Source organism: Paracoccidioides lutzii (assembly GCF_000150705.2).
Source record: "Paracoccidioides lutzii Pb01 unplaced genomic scaffold supercont2.14, whole genome shotgun sequence".
Classification (NCBI taxonomy): Eukaryota; Fungi; Ascomycota; class Eurotiomycetes; order Onygenales; family Ajellomycetaceae; genus Paracoccidioides; species Paracoccidioides lutzii.
In genome coordinates this window covers 896,980-916,074 of record NW_015440960.1, presented here as the reverse complement: position 1 = coordinate 916,074, position 19,095 = coordinate 896,980, and the positions used below count along the sequence as shown (strand labels likewise).

Here is a 19,095-nt window from a genome sequence, read left to right as displayed (position 1 = left end):
GGTATTTGAAATCCACTCTAAGCATGGAGCTGAGGGAAGGCATGATAGGTGTAAGGGAACCATCTCTCTATGAGAATTACTGCAGGGAGCTTAGATTAGTTGATCATCAACTCTCTGAGCTTAAGACTTTAAGACAATGATCTAAACATTGTAAGAGCAGATCTTCTTCAGATCATATAATATCTAATTCACACTCTCTACTTTGTCATGCTGTTCTTGACTGATGAAACTGATCTCAAGCTTCCACTGATGATCTGATGAATCTCTCTCCTGATGCTGTGACCTCAAGCACCTGCCACATCAAATTGATAAATCAGACAGAGGTTAATCAATGAAGAGAGCAAGGCCTGTATCTGAGATGCAGAGCTAGAGGTCATATGATTAAGAGCTGTCTGTTCAAACCTCTCAGATGCTCTGCCACTCTCATGATAGCTAAGATGATCCTCAAGCCAGTACTGAATGACAATGATGTGGATATGAGTGAGAATTTAGGAAAAGAGTAGCTTCAATCAAAAGACACTGAAAGAAGTGAAATAAGAAGCTTATGAGAAAGCAATGAAGAAGATTTAAATCTAAGATAATATTCAAATCCTTCACTGTTGATGCTCTAGTAGATAATGCCTTTTCAACTAGAGCAATGATAGACAGTGAATGTAATGTCTATGATCTTATTTCTCAATTCTATGTTAACAAGCATAAGCTCCTGTGCATTGAAATTCCCTCTGTTAAAATGACTGGCTTTGAAGACTTCATGAGACTCTCCACAAGCATGGTGACTGGCATTCAAATTGATATAGGCAGTCATATAACTGAATGAGCCTTTCTATATATGGTGAATGAGTTACATGGTCATGATATATATTTAGGTGACCCCTGGCTGGCCCAGCAAAAGGCGACTGTGATCCCTCATCAAAGAATTGTGAGATTTGAAGAGAGTGGTATAGAAATAGAGTCTAGTTCAAATGCAAAAGCTGATGTGATTTCCATCTCTGCTGTAAGCTTCTCTAGGCTTGTAAGCACTCAAGAGAAGTGAAACATCAAGATCTTCATCATCAGTTTGACCAACATTCAAAAGGCTCTAGAAGTGAAATCAAAAATTGACCCTAGAGAAAAGCTACCTGAACATTATCATGAATTTTTGAATATATTTGATAAGGAAGCTGCTGACACTCTACCTCTACTTCATGACTCAGATAGAGATCATGAGATTGAACTGATTAAAAAGACTGATGATAGTGCAGAACAATCCCTTTGAGACTCATTATATAATATATCTTGAGAGAAACTACTGGCTTTGTGAAAGACTCTTACAGATTATCTAGATAAGAGTTTTATTAGGGTGAGCAACTCCCCTGCAGCCGCCCTCATACTATTTGTGAAGAAGTCTGGGGGTGAGCTAAAATTCTGTGTGAACTATTGAGCTCTTAACAAAATCACTCAAAAGAATTGATATCCTCTATTATTAATCAATGAGAATCTACAGTGAATTGAACAGGCTAAATGATTCACTAAGCTGAACATTATTGCAGCTTTTCACAAGATTTGAATCATGGAAGGTGATGAGTGGATGACAGCCTTTAGAACCAGATACAGGCTATTTGAGTGGCTGGTTACACCCTTTGGTTTGGCCAATGCTCTAAGCACATTTCAAAAATATATCAACTGAGCATTATGTGGATATCTGGACAACTTCTACTCAGTCTATTTAGATGACATCTTAATATTTTCCTCAAGAAGCTTACAAGAGCATCATGAGCATGTACAAAAGATGCTTATGTGTCTATGGGAAGCAGATCTGCAGGCAGACATCAGAAAGAGTGAGTTTGAGATGAACAGCACAAAATATCTTGAATTCATCATTGAAGCAGGCAAGGGTATACAAATAGATTTAGAGAAGGTTAAAGCTGTTTTGGAATAGGTGACACCTACTACTCTTAAAGGTGTACAAGGATTTTTAGGCTTTGCCAATTTCTATAGATAATTTATCAGGGATTTCTCAAAGATTGTGATCTCACTGACAATTCTTACATGCAAGAATGTTTCTTTTTTGTGGATGAGCAAGGCTGAGAAAGCTTTTAAGTGTCTAAAATCAATGTTTATCTCTGCTTCAATCCTGCTTCAATTTGACTCTGACTGTGAGACTATATTGAAAACAGACTTCTCAGATTACATCTCAGGAGGAGTGCTGCTACAATATGATGAGCAGAGCATTCTACAATCATGTGCCTTCTTCTCTCATAAGCATTCACCTGCAGAATGCAACTATAAGATTCATGATAAGAAGTTATTAGCAATAATTGAGTGTTTAAAGAAATGAAATGCTGAACTATGAAGTGTAAAGGAATTCAAGATCCTCACAGATCATAAGAATCTAGAATACTTCATGACTACACATAGACTAAATGAAAGACAGCTATGTTGAATGAATATTCTCTATCAATTCAACTTCAGAATTGATTACCAGCCAGGGAAGTTGAATGCTGAACCAGACACTCTATCATGAAGAGAGCAGAACATGTCACAGGGTGCTGATAATGAGAGAATCAAGCAGAGGCAAGCTCAACTACTTAAGTTTAATATACTGGCATCTGGAATGGAATCAATAGTGACTGCTGTCAGTGTGAAACCTGAGATGTCTCTTCAAGCTCAGTGGAATGAGACCTGCAAAAATGATAAGATCCTGCAGTGTCTGAAGCAAATTCTTCATGAGAGAAGATTTAGATTTCCTTCTGAACTCAGCATTAAGACCTCCATCTCTGAGTGCTCTTTAAATGAGAATGAGAAGCTTCTCTTTTGAGATCATAAGTGAGTGTCAGACTTCAAACCTCTTCAAACCAGGTTAGTGCATGAGGCTCATGACTCACCTCTTACCAGCTATTTCAGGTGAGAGCAAATGGCAGGAGTTCTAAGACATGAGTTCTACTGGTCAGGCTATGCTGCTGATGTGAGAAGAATGATCAGAAACTGTCATCTTTACAGATCAAACACTGCATAGAGAAATTAACATCAGAGACTACTTAAGCCTCTCTCCATTCCTGAACACATATGGCAGGAGCTTTTCATGGACTTTATTGTGAACTTATCAAGCTCTAAAGAGTACACAAACATCATGATTATAATGAACAGACTGATTAAGAGAATTATATTAAAAGCAGTTAAGAAAACTGATGTGAAGATAGTGACTAAAGTGTTCCTTCACAACATCATTCCTCAACATGGCATTTCTAAGGTGATAGTGTCAGATTGAAGGTCAGCTTTCACAAGTATATTTTAAACTCAGGTGTGTGAAAAATTAGACATTAAGAGATGACTCTTCACAGTCTATCACTCAGAGACTGACAGAGCTACAGAGTGAATGAATCAGATTCTGAAAATCTATCTACACAAGTACATTAGCTTTCAACAGAATGATTGGCATGAATGACTCTCTCTAGCAGAGCTGATCATCAATAATAGAGATGCTGTCTCAACAGACATAAGCTCATTCTTTTTAACACATCTTTTCCATGTCTCCTCCATTGATATAGCTGATGCACCTCTCATTGAAATATCACATAATCTCATTGAGTTTGCAGATGATTATATGAGAAAGGCCTGTGAAGTGTTGAAGTGAGCTCAAGTAAAAATGACAGATGCTCAGCAATCTTAAGAGAAATATATGAATAGATGAAGAGACTCAGCTTCAAGCTTTCAATCTGAAGATAAGATCTGATTGAGTTTAAAGAACATGAGAACTAATCATCTGTGCAAAAAGCTGAACATGAAATACAATCAATATATTATGCTAGAAAAGATAGAATCTCATGCTTATCAATTGAACATTTCATCTGACATTCACAATGTCTTTAATGTAAAGCTTCTACATGCTGCAGTAATGAATTCTCTGTCTAATCAGAGACAAACTGACTGACAGTCACTCACTATAGAGATTCTGAAAGGACCTGAGTTTGAGATTGAGAAAATTCAGAGTGAATGAATCTATCAGAGAAAAAAGCAATACCTTGTTAAATGAATAGATTGGACTGAGTCTACATGAAATGATGCAATTCTTCTACAAGAAGTGAAGGTCTTGAACACTTGGGAGGCCTCTCAGCAGGCAAAATTAGATGTAAAGAGAGCTTTAAATAGTTGTAAAGGCCTGCAACAAAGAGGGAGAAGGAGAGTATTATAAGAGATTGAACTTCTAGATTTGCTCTGACTGGCTGACTCAGCCTAGTCATCATTTGCATATGTACATGTGATCATGCTATGTGAGCTTGCTTAAGCTCAAGTTCTCATCTCATTCTTTTCTTCCCTTTCTCAAGCAATTCATCCTTGTTATATAGGAGGACTAGCCTCTAGTTCTTAGAGCTTAACCCTTTACAGATATTCATGAATGTGAGATTTGAAATCATCCACAGGTGTATCATTATTGATATTTGAAGTGTTCTGACATGTTATTTGTTGACAAAAGGCCAACAAATCTGCTACACTCATTGTAATCATGCCACTTACATTAGAAGTAGGCATTTGAGACTAAGGGCTTGAGGTTCCTTCACTAGCTGCTGTGAATTCACATATAGACTCAGAATCAAGTGTTTCACCAGACTCGCGGCTTGATGAATTCATGATGTGGTTTGAACTTGGTTTCTGCTCCAGGCCTTCTAATTCTTTGTTCTTGTCAGTGATGGGAACACTCCAACAGCTCTAGAATATGATTGTAAAGATCACTTTCTCTCTGTTAAAGGAGTAGATAGTCCAGTCATTAGATCAGAGGGTGAACTCATTCAGACATGTACACAGCTGTTCTTAACATGATTTTTATTAAAAACCAGCTATCTGGGCTATAACCTGTGGGATGGTTGAACCTTCTATTCGGAGGAGCTAGCTAGGTTATTGCTATATTACATACAAGCGATCACGTGTGGGCGGGGCGGTCGTTAGGGCAACGCCACCCAGGCGGGCGCCGCTACATTTAGCAGATCGGCCGTGATCCGGTCACGTGATCACGCGGGCTGTTTATAACCTGAGTAGACTCTGACACCCTTTTTCCTCACCTCACCAACCTTAGTAATTCGTTATATAGCAGTTAGCAACGCAGAGAGCTTCCTTCTTATGCAGCTCGCATTCGCTCCCTAACACTATCTTTTCATGTATTTTATCATCATTCACATCGTATTCATATTGATTTTTTTTTGTATTTATTTCATCTCTTTGATCAGTTTCTCCTTTAGACTCAGAGGTAAATATATTATATTCATCTCTATTCATGTTGTTGCTTGCAAAGGTATCCAATGATTCTGCAGCTCATGTTCTTGAAGACATCTGTTTACCTCTCCTGGGTTCAATTTGTTTCTCATAATCAAAGCTTTTAAAACAGTTATTTTTTGTCAGGTTCTTGCTGCAATTCAGCAATATAGTCCACATGAGACATTTTATACCTCAGATAAAAGAAGAAGAAATAGAGTGCGGAAGTAGTGTGCAGAAGGCTCTTCAAAAAGAAAAACAAGCTATCCAGGCTCATAACCTGTTGGACGTCTGAAGTGGTTGTATTTGGTAGCCTATCTTAGGGATGCTATATACTACTGTGCGGTGCACTAGTCCATAATAGGAAGCCTAGGCTCCAACAATATGCACGAGGTCATTCTTCATTCCAGCTCGAACAACCTCGGGGATAAGCCAGCTAGCTTCAGTTCCCATCCAACCAAGTCGAAGATGTGATTTATTGAGGTTCCATGGATATCTCCAGCGCGTTGGCTGTATTTAACTCACCCATCGATCCCAATTTCTGTGATTTCAATTGTCACGTCCTCATGGGAATAAGCACATGGAAGCCAGCGCATGACCTCACTCTGCTGAACCCTGGTGATTCGCAAGACGGTCCTTGAAGCTTTTTCATTGGATGCATATAGGTATCTGACTTGTTGGATATCGGCTGGATGGCTAGATTGGCATAAAATTGAGGGGAAGGAACATAATCTCGGTAAATCGTTATCTATCAGGGATAAAACTTTGTCTAACCTTGGTCCTAGGAATCTTCTGAGACTATAACAACTAACTAACTAACTACTTCCATAGTGATCGTGCCCAAAACGTTTTCACCGGCGTCAATGCACTAGATACGAAATTGAAGTACGGAGCTCACACGTCAGAGCCCTGAGCGGAGTGTTGTAGCATCAGTCTTAGGAACTCTCGGGCCTGAAGGCACCTAACTCTAGGTCATTGTGCCCCCGAAGCTAATCTACAACTTTAATCACCATTAGGTTGTCTCTCATAACGTATTTTGGTTAAACATCTCATCTTGACTTTCATAATTAGTGCCTTTGGCAACTTGTTTCAATAAGCCTTCTTGGTTTGTGGTTCGCAGGGTGTTTGTTTATCTTTCTTCTGGACACCTGATAGGCTGAACGTGTAGATGTAAGCCCTAGTTAAATTTGCCTTCACGCAACGTTGAATTCGGAGGATGAATTAACCACAAGTCAAACGCATCCACAACCTCACAACAAAAAGCCAGGAAGCGTTCGGTCGGGTCCAACTATGGACCATGCTGGTCAGCGCCAGATTTGATCCGCTTGTGGCCGGTGCCATTCGCAGAAGCTTCGATGCGAGAGACTGCAAGGCCAAAAGAGTTGTTTAAGGTGCACCCGACTTGATTAGCTCTGTCTGTGCAGCCTTCGTCAACAACAGACTGTTTTTCATCCGCCGCGTCACCGTTCAAAGAGGGCAGCAGATGATTTAAAAGAAATGGGTGATGCTAAGGTTTACCAAGGCCGTCCAGCGGAAGAAGACATCCTTGAGAACGCAGCCGGCGAAGACACAGCTCAGGAAAACTGGATAGGTAAATTGTTATTTGGTTTCTTACTGTGCTCAACTTCATAGACCGACATCACATCTCTGTCAAACAAAAGCACATATCGTGTTATCAGGACCTGGTCATACAAGCTCTGTATCTTTTGATTTTGCTTTGGCGGATGGCCTTAAGTGCCCGATTTGCCTCAAGAAACTCCAATCCTTGCAGTCGATGGCTTTTCGCTGCCGCATTTCTCCAACAACTTTAATGAATCCATGCTGTCATCTCAAAATCTATCTCTGGTTCCTGTTTTCTTTGCCACGGGACAACCCCCAAAGGAGTGGAGTGGAGACACAAGACGCATCAGTGCAGTACGTTCGAAGTCTTGCAGATTTAAATGTAAAGTTATGTTAACATACTGCAAAATTGCCGCATGTGTCTGCTAAGCTTTCCGATATCCATGCTGCTGTGGCTGGCCGTATTTTTGAGATTAACGAAATATTTCGGCTCATCCAAAGCGTCATAGATATTGTGAATGCAGTGTATTCCCTTTCCTCGTCTTATTCACCCTCCCTGAACCAGCACAACGATCAAACATCTACCTCCAGGAATCCACATGTACCCCCCACCTCACATTCCCATGTTCCTGATCGCGCATCATTTCTCCTAATTTTATCCTGATACGATCGTGTAATGAACATGTATCAATGCGTCTTTGGCCATATGGAACACTGCATCAAACACCTCACTACCCCTATCCATCTCGACACGTCTACCAGCATATTACCAGAGCTCATTATTGGGTCATACAAGCCTTCCATAAAATCTGCAACTGCAATGAAAATGTTCCTTTTCTATACAATGGCACACACAGTCTTCAGCCAGTTGCAAACCGTTTTAGGAGCACACCAGTCAAAGAAGAGTCGAGCTACGAGAAGGACTGGAAGCGGAGGTAGAGATAGCACGAAACTTGGAAACGGAGATGAGACATTTCCCGGCGAAGGTTGGCAAAGTGTGGTAACCCCAGCTGGTTAACGATGAGAGCGAAGACGATACATCATCTCCCGATCCCGCTGACAAGACTCGCCATGAAATATGACGTGCCTGAGGGTTGTCTCTCCAGATCTCCACCGCAGGGAAAAAGTTGGTGGACATGCCTTTCATGCAATGACTTTGGAGTCATCTGTCTTTCCGCTACGGAGCTGGTTAAGGGTTACACCACCCCTCTTGTCCGTTCTGCACTGATAGAGAACGACAGAGCCTTAGGTTGACCATGCGAAGGCAGCTCTATTTAGTCGAACGACGATCCCCTCTATAGATGCAAGCGATCATTCGCCCGATAGACAGCATTTCTGCAAGACGTTTACTAGACTTTTACAACACCCAATGGCACCGAGAGCTGATGCAATAAAAACCCCAATTAACTGTACAGGCCCATTCATCCATAGTCTTGAAATCTCTTCCCATGCTTGCTAATCCATCTATAACTATAGTTATTTTCAGCTTTAATGAACCCTTTCCAAGGTTGCCGGGTTCCACGTGATGCCGTAAGCCTACCCGGCCAAGATCCCAAAGCACTTGTTATGTCAGGTCAGCGACATCTTGCGAAGCACCAAACTTTCACCAGTTATTGAAATGACAGCTGACATGCCTCCAAAGATTCTCCTAAGCCAACGATGGCAATAAATCCAGGCGTTTATTATATTGTATAAGTTACATTATCTCGGCTAACTACCAGCCGAACCCTTTACCAGCGTGAAATTTGCGTACAAACTTTCAACCATCGGTCCAGTTTTATAACCCTTAGCTGTATACGTTGGTACCACTATATATATCTGATACATGGGAATAGAAGATATTGATTTACTTTAAAGTGTCTCAAACACCCGAGTCAGTTCAATTCGATGACAAAAGAGAAACTCTTCAATGCCAAGAGCAATATAACAGCAAGATGTTGATCCGTCAACATCTTGTTATTTCCCTTTCCATCTCATAATTTTTCCAATATAAAAATTTCGTTCTATCTTGTCTTTTCTGTATTCTCCTAAGTATTTCTTACCTTCAATTTCCTAATAATTCTGACCAACAAAGTTCTACACTCAATGTCAAAAAACACCACGTTTTTAACCGATCAAACCTCAAATTGAATATCAATTATCCAGGAAAGTTTGGATCCAGATTGCCCATTACAGCGCATCCAGCACATTTGTTTTATTCTTAGTCCTCATAGCCTCCCTTGCATTTTCTGTGAGAGCGACTGGAGAGAAAACAACTAGAGGGCCACTTTGGAGACGAACTAGAAGAAAATTGAAAATGGGTTTATACGAAAACTTTTCCTTCGAGGAACGACAGCAGAGAGTGACCGGGGAAGCAAGAAAATACAATGTTAGTCACAATGGCAATGGGGCAGTTCAAGCAACGGGCACCACTCTCCCAGTTAGCAATAATGAACTATACGACATCAAAGCTGTTCCTGGGAGGGGATTTGGCTGCTTTGCTACCGCGAAAATCCCGAAAGGCACACGAATAATCCTCGAGGAGCCCCTTTTTACGGTCCCCAGCACGACGGAGAATTTGGAATATGTGGAAAGAACAATTCTCAAAGCACTGAAGGCTCTGAGTAAAGAGAAGCAGCAATCATTCTTTTCGCTCCACAATGCCCATAAAGGCAGATGCAGTCCTGTGATTGGCACCATCAAAACAAATGCTATGCCATTTGGCGCAAGAGGGGCAGAGGGAGCTATATTTCCCCAGGCTGCACGTATCAACCACTCGTGCCAACCGAATTCACAAAATACATGGAATCGTAACCTGGGAAAACTTACGATCCAGGCATTTAAAGATATCGACAAAGGAGAAGAAATTACAATTGCATACATCGACGGTACGGAATTATATGAAACTCGCCAGGAATGTTTTGAGAATGCTTTTGGCTTCAGATGCAGATGTGAAGTCTGCGCGATTCCTGCGGAAGCGACTAAGAAGAGAGATGGTCGTCTGGAGGAGATTGCTCGGTTGGATCTTGTGCTAGGAGATGGAAGACGATTGATGTCGAAGCCGGATGATTGCCTTCAAGACGCATATACCCTTTTCCGGATGCTCGTAGACGAAGGTATAGCCGGTTCGAGGATTGCGCGAGTCTACAATGATGCACTGCAGATTACAATAGCACACAGCGACCAGGCAAGGGCAAAGGTCTTTGCGCAAAGAGCGTATGAAGGGAGGTTACTTTTGGAGGGCGAAGATAGTCCGGAGACGATGAGGTTAAAAGCCTTGGCCGAGAACCCGTCCTGCCACATGTTGTTTGAGGCGACGAAGATGTGGGAACAGCCTCACACGGCGATCCCGAAGGATTTAGGAGGGGTGGATTTTGAGGATTGGCTTTGGAAACAGAAGAGTTGGAAGGCATAAGAAGAGATTAGGAATTTTGGATATATCGTCATGTTGAATGTATTTTTTCGAAAAAGCTTTTATAGATCTAGATTTGACTTCCGCATCAAGCATGGTTGATGATTAAGGTTTTCCCTTGATGCAGGTTATGATTTGCAAATAACGCTAATCCAAGAATAGAATGGCTTTATGCTGAGTCAGCACCTTAACTCAAACCTTGCTTGAAAGATCTCCCATCTCAAGCATGACTGTTTCAACCTCACTCATTTCAACTAGGTAAATACAAGTAGCAACAAGGACTAAGCAAACTTTGGTATGCAGTTTGTCATATTGAGGAAGTCTCCACACCCAATAATGTTTGTGGACACGCTTAGTTTCTATGATGCAAAATATCAAACCTTTCCATCATCATATCATGCAGACTGATCTGAACATCTTCTCTCAATAATTACTAAATGCCCAGCGAATTCACATTTGAGTATCTATTCACGCCTGTTGCGAATGGGATATTTCCTCGACCTAACTTCAACTACTATATCATTTTTCAGGCTCCGCTTTGCGTTCTTGAATAGAACCACTTTTGTGAAATAGGCCACCCCTACAAGCCCTGCAACTACCCCGTACACTATGGTTCCCGCTTCAGGGTTTCCAGCCAGCTGTAGGCCAAGACCCTCATTTACGATTCCAAGAATAGTGAGAAACCGACCATACCAAACATGAATATAGATCCGCACACCTGATTCCTTCGTTGCAATGAAATGGTGGTCGTAAAGCAACCCTATAAAGGGTTGGACAAGCAACAATAACAACCGTCCCGAGAATTAGGTGTGTGTTGTTATAAAGCTAGATGGACCTCATTTTAGCCTAGTATCCAATGAGGAACTGAAAGCTTACATTTAAATGGGAAAGATATTCTTGTCTGCATACCATATCTAGCATTCTTCCCAACCGGATACCTATAGTGAAACCCGTGATTATAAGCACGTAGCCAACCAGTTGGCAAGCCACATGCGCCCATAACCCCCGTTTCAACGTCAAGTGTCCCGAAAGGGAACATTTTGGAATCCATGGCATCTTTGATATTTGGTAGATTTGTCTGCCAACGTCCTGATGTCCGTTAATGGATGGAATGCCAGAGAGAGGAAGGAAGGCTTGTTCTCAAAGAACACCCACCGTTTCCCAGGTTATGCTCCGATTTATCTACCTAACCAGGCCCACTCCATCCCGACAAACGTTCTGGCTACGCAATATCAGATCAGCTGAGTTGGCGAATAGCAGTCTCTACTTAACGGATGTTACCAAGCTTCCCATCTATCAGCGATGGGTGGAACTTGAGCACCGAAATTTGCGAGATTTCCCATTAGCCCTATAAAGCAAATAATAACATAAAAATACACAGATCTTAAAATCTGAAATGACATAGCATTCAAAGCTGAATCGCTTTGTTTCCTTCCAAAAAAAAAAAAAAAAAAAAAAAAAAAAAAAAAAAGTCTGAGGGATTGCATGCCTGAAAGAATCGTGGGATGTCTCTTGTGTCCCTTAACTGTCAACTGCAGGTGGCCTGGTTTGACGGAGTTACTTAGTGAAGTGCTATCCCTAGAAGCCAAATGCATGTACACATTGCCATGCACGGGAGATGAAATAAGACAACCAGTATTCATTAACAAATTATGGATTATAGTTTATTCTAATGCATTTTCCCTTCCCTCATCTGTAAATCCGTTTATTACTGGAGAAAGCAACTCACTGCCAATTTCTCAGAGAACCATCGAGCAGCCACAAATCCATTGGACAATGCAATGTGGAGAGTGGTGAGCGTAACTCAAATGGCCATTCAATGCACTTGAGAAATAGCGAATATTGTTGTTACTGGAAATGCTCGCCAAGTGCCTTCAGCAGAGCCCATATAGAGGAGATACCAGTCAGCCTCAGTACGAGCCCCAGAGAAAGCCAGAACTCGGCTTAACGCGTCTAAAGCGGGAATTTGGACAGCTTATCGCGTTACTACGAAGCCCATTCTGGCAAAACCACTTTGAGGAAGTTTGTGAGTCATGTTCAATCATCCATGCTCCTTTTGTTCATCGGCATATTCATGGCTTACCCAGGTTCCCATGGGTACGGTTAATCTACTCCGGGGGACAGACCTCTCAGCGTTTGCAAACACCGCCAAATGTTAGCAAAACGAGACCGAAAATTATTTGTGATGTAAACCGGTCGGCTAAACATTTCAGCTGCAGATGTTCAGCTTAAGTCATCCACCCACATATCCACGATATTAGTGTATAGAACATGTACATGTACATACACTCTTTTAACTTTATGGACATGAACACAAAACACTTGGTTGCCAAGACGATAATCAGATAAAGGGCCATATATTAGCTGCTGCGACATGAGCTCGTTATATATACGATTGAGTACAGGGTAAGTATTGGGTACTTTCAAGGCAAAATCGAAAGAAGCATATGAGAAACTATGGTTGGTAGAAATGCACCGGATTGCGCTGTGCTATTCTGTTTTCAAGACCTATTATTCCCTTGCAGAAATTCCTAAACGTCTGATGATTATAGGGGAAAAGGCGGTGATGGCACTTGCGTGTATTTCAACAGAACCATTTGTTGGCAATCCCGACAAAGAGGTTTACACGTCCATCATCTATCTGACTGGGGGTGAGTATTTCGCAGAGAAAAATTGGAACAGTTAACAGAAATAGAGTCCATTTCGTTGTTGAGCCGATCACAGTAACAACGTTTAGGATCTCTGGGAACTTTAGTTCTTGTCATCCGCATGCAGTGGTTCTAGCTTCTCCTCGTCCCTTACACCTGTCTCCTCCAGCAGCGCTGCACGGTGGTAATCAACGCGTGTTTTCCAAGCAGGGGTTCCTAGGTATTTGATGCCATTTGGATCGGTGAAGATCCCCTCAACTTCCTCGAGAGTCTTGCCAGATGTCTCAGGGAACATGAAAAAGACATGAATAAACATGGCCACGCAAAAGACGCCAAAGAGAATATACGTCTTCCATTGGATGTTGACAAAGGCGGGCGGAACGAAGTAGCCAAGGGCAAAGTTGAAAGCCCAGTTGGCGGATGTGCAGAGGGCAACAGCTTTCCCACGTACCCGCAGAGGGAACAGCTCTGGTGGGTATATCCAGGAAACGGGACCCCAAGTTGGAGCAAACGAAGCAACGAACAGATAGGAGCATGCGATAACTGCCTTGCTAGGGGGACCGGAAATCAACCAGGATTGAGCTTCGACCAATCGATCTGCCGGGGCAGGATGCCCGTAAGATGCAAGAAGCCCAGCATTGGTAAAGAGCCAAAGCATCATAAAGAAAGCTCCAACTAGGAGGGTCGGGCGGCGGCCCCAACGGTCCACCCACAGAAGCGCCGGAATGGTCATGACAACATTGATAACGTATTGAATACTACTTGAGACCATCAGAGTATCTCCTGTGAGACCAGCCATCCCGAAGACGTATCTGAGGAAAGAAACATTATGAGAACCCCTTTCAAAAAGGACAACTACTAGCCCATCACTTGACAACCCTGGAAGGGTGGCGACTTACGTGATATAATACATCATGACATTCATGCCAGTGAGCTGACTCCAGATCTGGGTGAATACACCAACATGAGTGCGGTTGATCATGCTGGGTTTAAGCAGTTCAAGATAGGACACATCAGCATTTCGTCGTTCGAATTCGCACATCTCCTTGATCTCTTCATATTCGCGGTGGACGAATGGGGAGTTCGGATCACCTCTTCCATGCACCAATGTCAACACACTAAGGCAATCTTCCCAGCGGTCCTTGCGAGCAAGCCATCGTGGTGACTCGGGCAGGGGTATTAGACCGAGAAAGAGCAATATAGCGGGGATCATTTGCAAACCCCACGCGAGTCGGAAACCCGCAGGTCCATCAAGCTTGCTGCTTCCATAGGAAATACTGGGTGTTGTCGTGTTAGTGTCTGAATCAGAAGATTATTCGTGGAATGGTGCTTACTAGAACATAATCATAATACCCCATGTGATTGCCCATTGTTGCGCGCCAATCAGACGACCACGTTTGGATGGAGGCGCTAACTCTGCAATGTAAACAGGGACCTGGGCGGAACTAATGCCAACGCTGAAACCGTTGATGATTCGACCAACAATCAACATTCCAATATTCTGCGATGCACAGGTGATAATAGAGCCAACCACCCTGGTTATACAAGCAACCCAGTCAGCTTCCCCTGTTATTGATATCCAACATATAAAAACTTTTCTCATCAAAAGTTGATGGCCCAACGCATTCAGCTGCGGAGGAAGAAAGTATGGCATACCAAATAATTGCACCAACCATGATGGACTTCTTGCGCCCAAAAATATCAGACAAAAAGCCGGATGTAAGAGCACCTAGCCAAGAGCCACCTGCCATGGAGGCCGTGATACCGCCCTGAACATCTGGTTTTGGACCCTTGCATTTCTGACCCGGCTCAGCCTGATCGAAGTAACAAAGATAGTTTCTTGTGCCGATAATAGCAGACATCGACGAGATATCAAAACCAAACAAACCACCCCCAATTACCGACACGGCAGCGATGAGATAGATATTGCCAGCTAATGACGGCATGATGTTTTGTTATCCCGTTGAAGGGATATATTTCCACCCGCCAGTGCTATGCCGTTCGTTCCCGAGCTTTATTTTGAAACAAAAAAAAATAAAATAAAATAAAAGTTAAAGGACAACCCCGAAGGTAACAGAAGAAACGTGGAAATGGCCAAGTATGTACATCACAATGAAGCGGTGATGGATAATACAGCTGCTTTATACAAACAAGAGACGACAGAGACAGCAAGGTGTGGGGAAGGGCAACTGTGTGGCACAACACATCACGAGCAGGGATCCCGCACGATTGTATCTTTGCATACTCCGTATTCCTCCCACCATTCTCCAGCTTTTCGCGTTCTAGGTTGCTGTCAAACTAGATTTTGCAATCTACCTGTATCCATGGATGCAGAGCTGTGTTGCCGAGATTTGGGGTGCATTCTATTTGGATCAACATATCCTAGACCTTTTGCAGTTTAGTTCCTAGAATTGATGATCCCTTGCTGCATCGGTAATCCGAACCAACTTCCCTTTCAAATCATTCAGTGGCTGAATTCCCTGCAAACTCCCGTTTCCCCTCCCCAGCATGTTTGTCCAAAGTATCCTCTCAGCTGCTGTCAGTTAAACCGCCATCTTGGTCCCCACATGTGCGGCTAATCCTGATTAGGCTTTCGATATTTGCTTGTTGCACCATAACATAAAACTTTTTCCACATATGACGAAGCTGCGGCTGCGCGTGCAAGTTTCATTGCAGCTAAAGTCCCTTCCCAAAACTTCTGTCTTGGCTTATTGTCCTTCACTTCCCGATGTCATTTCCTTTAGAAGACTAAGAAACTACTTGCTGGCAAAGATTAAGCTATGACATCTAATGTTGCTTTCTCCGTGTAAATAAAGGCCGAGGACCGTCGGAGTTTCCAAAAGAAAGAGATCATTCGTGGGATTAGGGACGTCAGAATCTGGAAGAGAGCGTCGCTCTTCAAGGAATAAAACAAGGACAGGGCTGTGACGGTGGCCTGCTGACATTTTCAGCGGACCTCCAGGTTTCGGTAAGTTCTTTGGCCAAGTCCGAAAATCGATATAAATATCCTGGGAAGAGGCAAATAACAATCTAAGTCGGGGGGTTGACGACGGCGCCGCTTCCTGGCTAATTACATCGTGGCTAAAAGCTAAAATAACTTCTCCGAATGATACGATATGTATACTCTGTACACAACCTTTGACAAGAAAATATCAGCAGATTCACAGAGATATGCATAGTTGTATATATATCATGCCTGATCAGAACAGTTATTTTAGATGAGCGGTAATCAGCCAGGTAGGAAGTTGTAAATTTCCAATCCCTTCTAAATCCTGGAAAACGCGATGTGTTTAATGGGCTCCTCACCCCACAAAAATCAAGCATTCCCAAGGCTGATAATTTTTAGAATTTTTGGTCCTAGGATCACGCTTTAGGCGTCTCATCAGATGCTTCGCATCGATCAAGCATTTGAAGCGGGGAATGTAAATCTCCACCATCCACAATACCGCCGAACGGTTGGTCGATGCAATGCTCTTATCCATTCCCTTGCGACTGCTGGCCCAGGCTCCCACTACGAGCTTCTTTATCGACGTTGCAGTACTAAAAACATCAAGGTCTCGGTGAGCCTTGTGCCCTATTCCTCTCCTATCGTCTCTTATTTCCCTCGATGAGAACCCGGTTAGGCATCAGTAGCTTGCACAAATCCTTCAGCTCTTTGAAAATTTATTTGGTCACTTGAACGAAGTTAGGTTCTTAATCCTCCATGACCTTGACGTCTCGACGTGGTTTATCTCCCTTTATACTTATTAAAACGGTGGAGCTCACCGAAGCGCATTTTTCGCGGATTAATGTTATTCCTTCCAACCACTAGATAGACGGAGCGGGTCAGGATGACTTCGGCGCGGCTTCGGTGCGGCTTGAAAGTACCAAGCAGTGCGCGTTTCAAGCACGAAACAGCCAACCATCTCACTTCATTTCTTTGGTGGGAGAGACGAAACGGAAGTCAAAAGCGTACTTACTGTCTTGTAAAGCAGATGAGCGTATATACTTTACAGTACTTGCGCCCCTCACCCCTGTGGCTAACTTCAAAGTTATCAGCACTGACTCCGAGGTTTGAAGCCACTGAAATCATCCGCCATATCTTAGGCATTGGTGATATGCATATTCCCTGCGGGATCGATTGATCCCTACACACTAGGAGCTAAATGCAAATCGATCGATACGCTTATTCAATCATGCCACTTTATATCTATGCACCGACAACTAAACGATGAACAACATGTGCAAATCCAAGGAACGGAAATGAAACAGCAACCCATTTACGGCTTGCTAGGACTATGAGATTTTCATTACGTTACTTGATTGCTGCTCAGCATTCTTTCAACAATAACAACTCGCCTCGATCTGCAAATTGCTTGTCCAGCGGATGCAAGTTAGTTTCGAACATCAGCTAACCAAGAACCTGATCATCTGAGTGGTTATTTATTGGTTAACTGACAGACTGCACAGTTAAGGCCATGTTCGGTTATTGCGTAGAACTTGTCATAACTCACACCCAGTGATTAAGTCTCATTGCGGGCGCCTAGAATTAAAGCTATTGAGGGTGTTTGGGGGGTTCTCACCCTGAGTCTGCTTGTTCCAGGGTTTATTCGAGATCATCAGACCCTACGAACCAAATAAAAGCCGGCCAGGCCACAACGCTGTTCGGCTTACCACATCATCAACTTTCCAGCGGAATGCTTTGGGTCCCTGGGTCTAGGATGCCCAATGGAAGATATTGAACCTTTATCCGGCCTTGCACCATGAAAGCTACCACTCAAACAATTGCGCCGGTGTTTGGTAACTTGAATGGTCTACTTCTTTTAGCGCCTTTGTCTTCTTGGTTTACACTTTTGCTCTTTATATATATATATATATATATATATAGTTGGCCGTTGCGCCCTCTCCCAATTCTGCCCACGGGACTCCAACCTCTGGACCGAATGAAGTTTGCAATGTTCGCGAGGCATGGAAGAAAGAGGCACCAGACGAAAGGAAGTGGCGAGTCTTCGTGTAAAATCTCTAGGTTTCGGCACTTGTATCGAAACAGCCCATCATTTCCGTATCCCGAGGCATTCGAATGCTTAATTACGATTGTGAGAAGATTGTGGAACACAACCCTTTAGTCCTGCTCTTGGCTGATATTTAGGTCAATCCCACCACCAATCTTGACTAACCCACATGGAAAAACGATGACTGCTCCCCTAAGATGGCCGGAAGACCAGACGACTTCTGTTTTCTTCCTGCTAAAGCTCATATGAAAATAGATATGATATGGGCGGATGTGAACCCAATGACGCACTCCTGCTCATGCCGCAGAAATGGAAATAGCTTCCACCTCTCCGCATACACCCTGTCAGAGCCGTCGCACATTACAAATATCACACTAACCCGATGCCCCTGAATCGTAGTTCATATTTAGTTGTATGTACATAACCGCATCTAGGTATGTTGCACTGCCGAAGTAGCACTGAGTGTCCCTAATGGGTTGCACAACAAGCACGCTGTCTAGCAGGGGCTGGAGAATTGTAAATGCGGCGTATCTATGTCACAAGCCCTGTACTCTTTTTGGTTGTTGTCATCTTTGACCCACTTGAATCTTGGTGGGGAGGTTGAATTCCATAGTATTAGATGACTGTTCTAGATGACTGTTCTGCTTGTTGAATATTAAGTAGGCTCAGGGTTAAAGAAATTGGATGGAAGAAAGGGTATGTATATGTTGACTTTGTGTAATAATAGGGATAATCTATATTAATTTCTTATTAGCATTGGACTGACATTACAATGTGTTTGATATGCATTGCTAAGGTTCCCAAACACTCGTTCTCCGGCTTTACGACCAGTTTTTCGTGTCAACTCTGATTCCGGAGAAGTGCTCTGCTCTTAGTCCCAACAGAAAGAAAGGGCGTAAAGAATAGAAATCTACACAGCACAGTCAGTTGGTTCTAACCATCACTATGGCGGAAAAAAAACCAAACCGCTTTCACCAGCTAGCGGTTTTCAACCTTCCCTGTGGTCTGCACTACATGAGAAGCGGATTCTTACCATAAATCTTCGCCCTTACCGTCTGCCTCTTCACCCTACTCTCAAATTGTTGAGCGAGCACAACCTTCAGTATGTTGTACTGTACACATGCACCCGACCGTTGGAGGACGCACAGGAGAGCTCAGATAAAATTAAGCTCAGAAGAATCAGATATCAACAGCACCCTTAAGGAGTCATTGTACTCAGGACTTTCGTGATCGTTCGTCGAAACCGAAAGATCTTAGAAGGTCAATAGAGATATGTCAC

General features: G+C 42.8%; 6 protein-coding genes across 6 annotated transcripts; 4 read left to right on the top strand and 2 right to left on the bottom strand.

Moving 5' to 3' along the window:
• Positions 1-6,723: 6,723 nt before the first annotated feature.
• Positions 6,724-7,450, top strand: PAAG_05545 (hypothetical protein; the record flags this gene model as incomplete). Its single annotated transcript, XM_002792770.1, has 3 exons — positions 6,724-6,817; positions 6,962-7,140; positions 7,217-7,450. The coding sequence occupies 3 exons, from the start codon at positions 6,724-6,726 to the stop codon at positions 7,448-7,450; spliced, it is 507 nt and encodes a 168-aa protein (XP_002792816.1).
• Positions 7,451-7,468: 18 nt separating this feature from the next.
• Positions 7,469-7,804, top strand: PAAG_05544 (hypothetical protein; the record flags this gene model as incomplete). Its single annotated transcript, XM_015845608.1, has 1 exon — positions 7,469-7,804. One exon carries the CDS (start codon positions 7,469-7,471, stop codon positions 7,802-7,804), a length of 336 nt encoding a protein of 111 aa, XP_015699834.1.
• A 1,278-nt stretch (positions 7,805-9,082) lies between these two features.
• On the top strand, positions 9,083-10,180 carry PAAG_05543 (hypothetical protein; the record flags this gene model as incomplete). The annotated part of the gene is made up of 1 exon (XM_002792768.1): positions 9,083-10,180. The coding sequence occupies one exon, from the start codon at positions 9,083-9,085 to the stop codon at positions 10,178-10,180; it is 1,098 nt and encodes a 365-aa protein (XP_002792814.1).
• A 461-nt stretch (positions 10,181-10,641) lies between these two features.
• Positions 10,642-11,228, bottom strand: PAAG_05542 (hypothetical protein; the record flags this gene model as incomplete). The annotated part of the gene is made up of 2 exons (XM_002792767.2): positions 10,642-10,937; positions 11,087-11,228. The coding sequence occupies 2 exons, from the start codon at positions 11,226-11,228 to the stop codon at positions 10,642-10,644; spliced, it is 438 nt and encodes a 145-aa protein (XP_002792813.2).
• Positions 11,229-12,928: 1,700 nt separating this feature from the next.
• PAAG_05541 (high-affinity glucose transporter) lies at positions 12,929-14,771 on the bottom strand (the record flags this gene model as incomplete). The annotated part of the gene is made up of 4 exons (XM_002792766.1): positions 12,929-13,637; positions 13,725-14,102; positions 14,160-14,360; positions 14,482-14,771. The coding sequence occupies 4 exons, from the start codon at positions 14,769-14,771 to the stop codon at positions 12,929-12,931; spliced, it is 1,578 nt and encodes a 525-aa protein (XP_002792812.1).
• A 1,440-nt stretch (positions 14,772-16,211) lies between these two features.
• Positions 16,212-17,821, top strand: PAAG_05540 (hypothetical protein; the record flags this gene model as incomplete). The annotated part of the gene is made up of 2 exons (XM_015845607.1): positions 16,212-16,385; positions 17,693-17,821. The coding sequence occupies 2 exons, from the start codon at positions 16,212-16,214 to the stop codon at positions 17,819-17,821; spliced, it is 303 nt and encodes a 100-aa protein (XP_015699833.1).
• Positions 17,822-19,095: the final 1,274 nt, after the last annotated feature.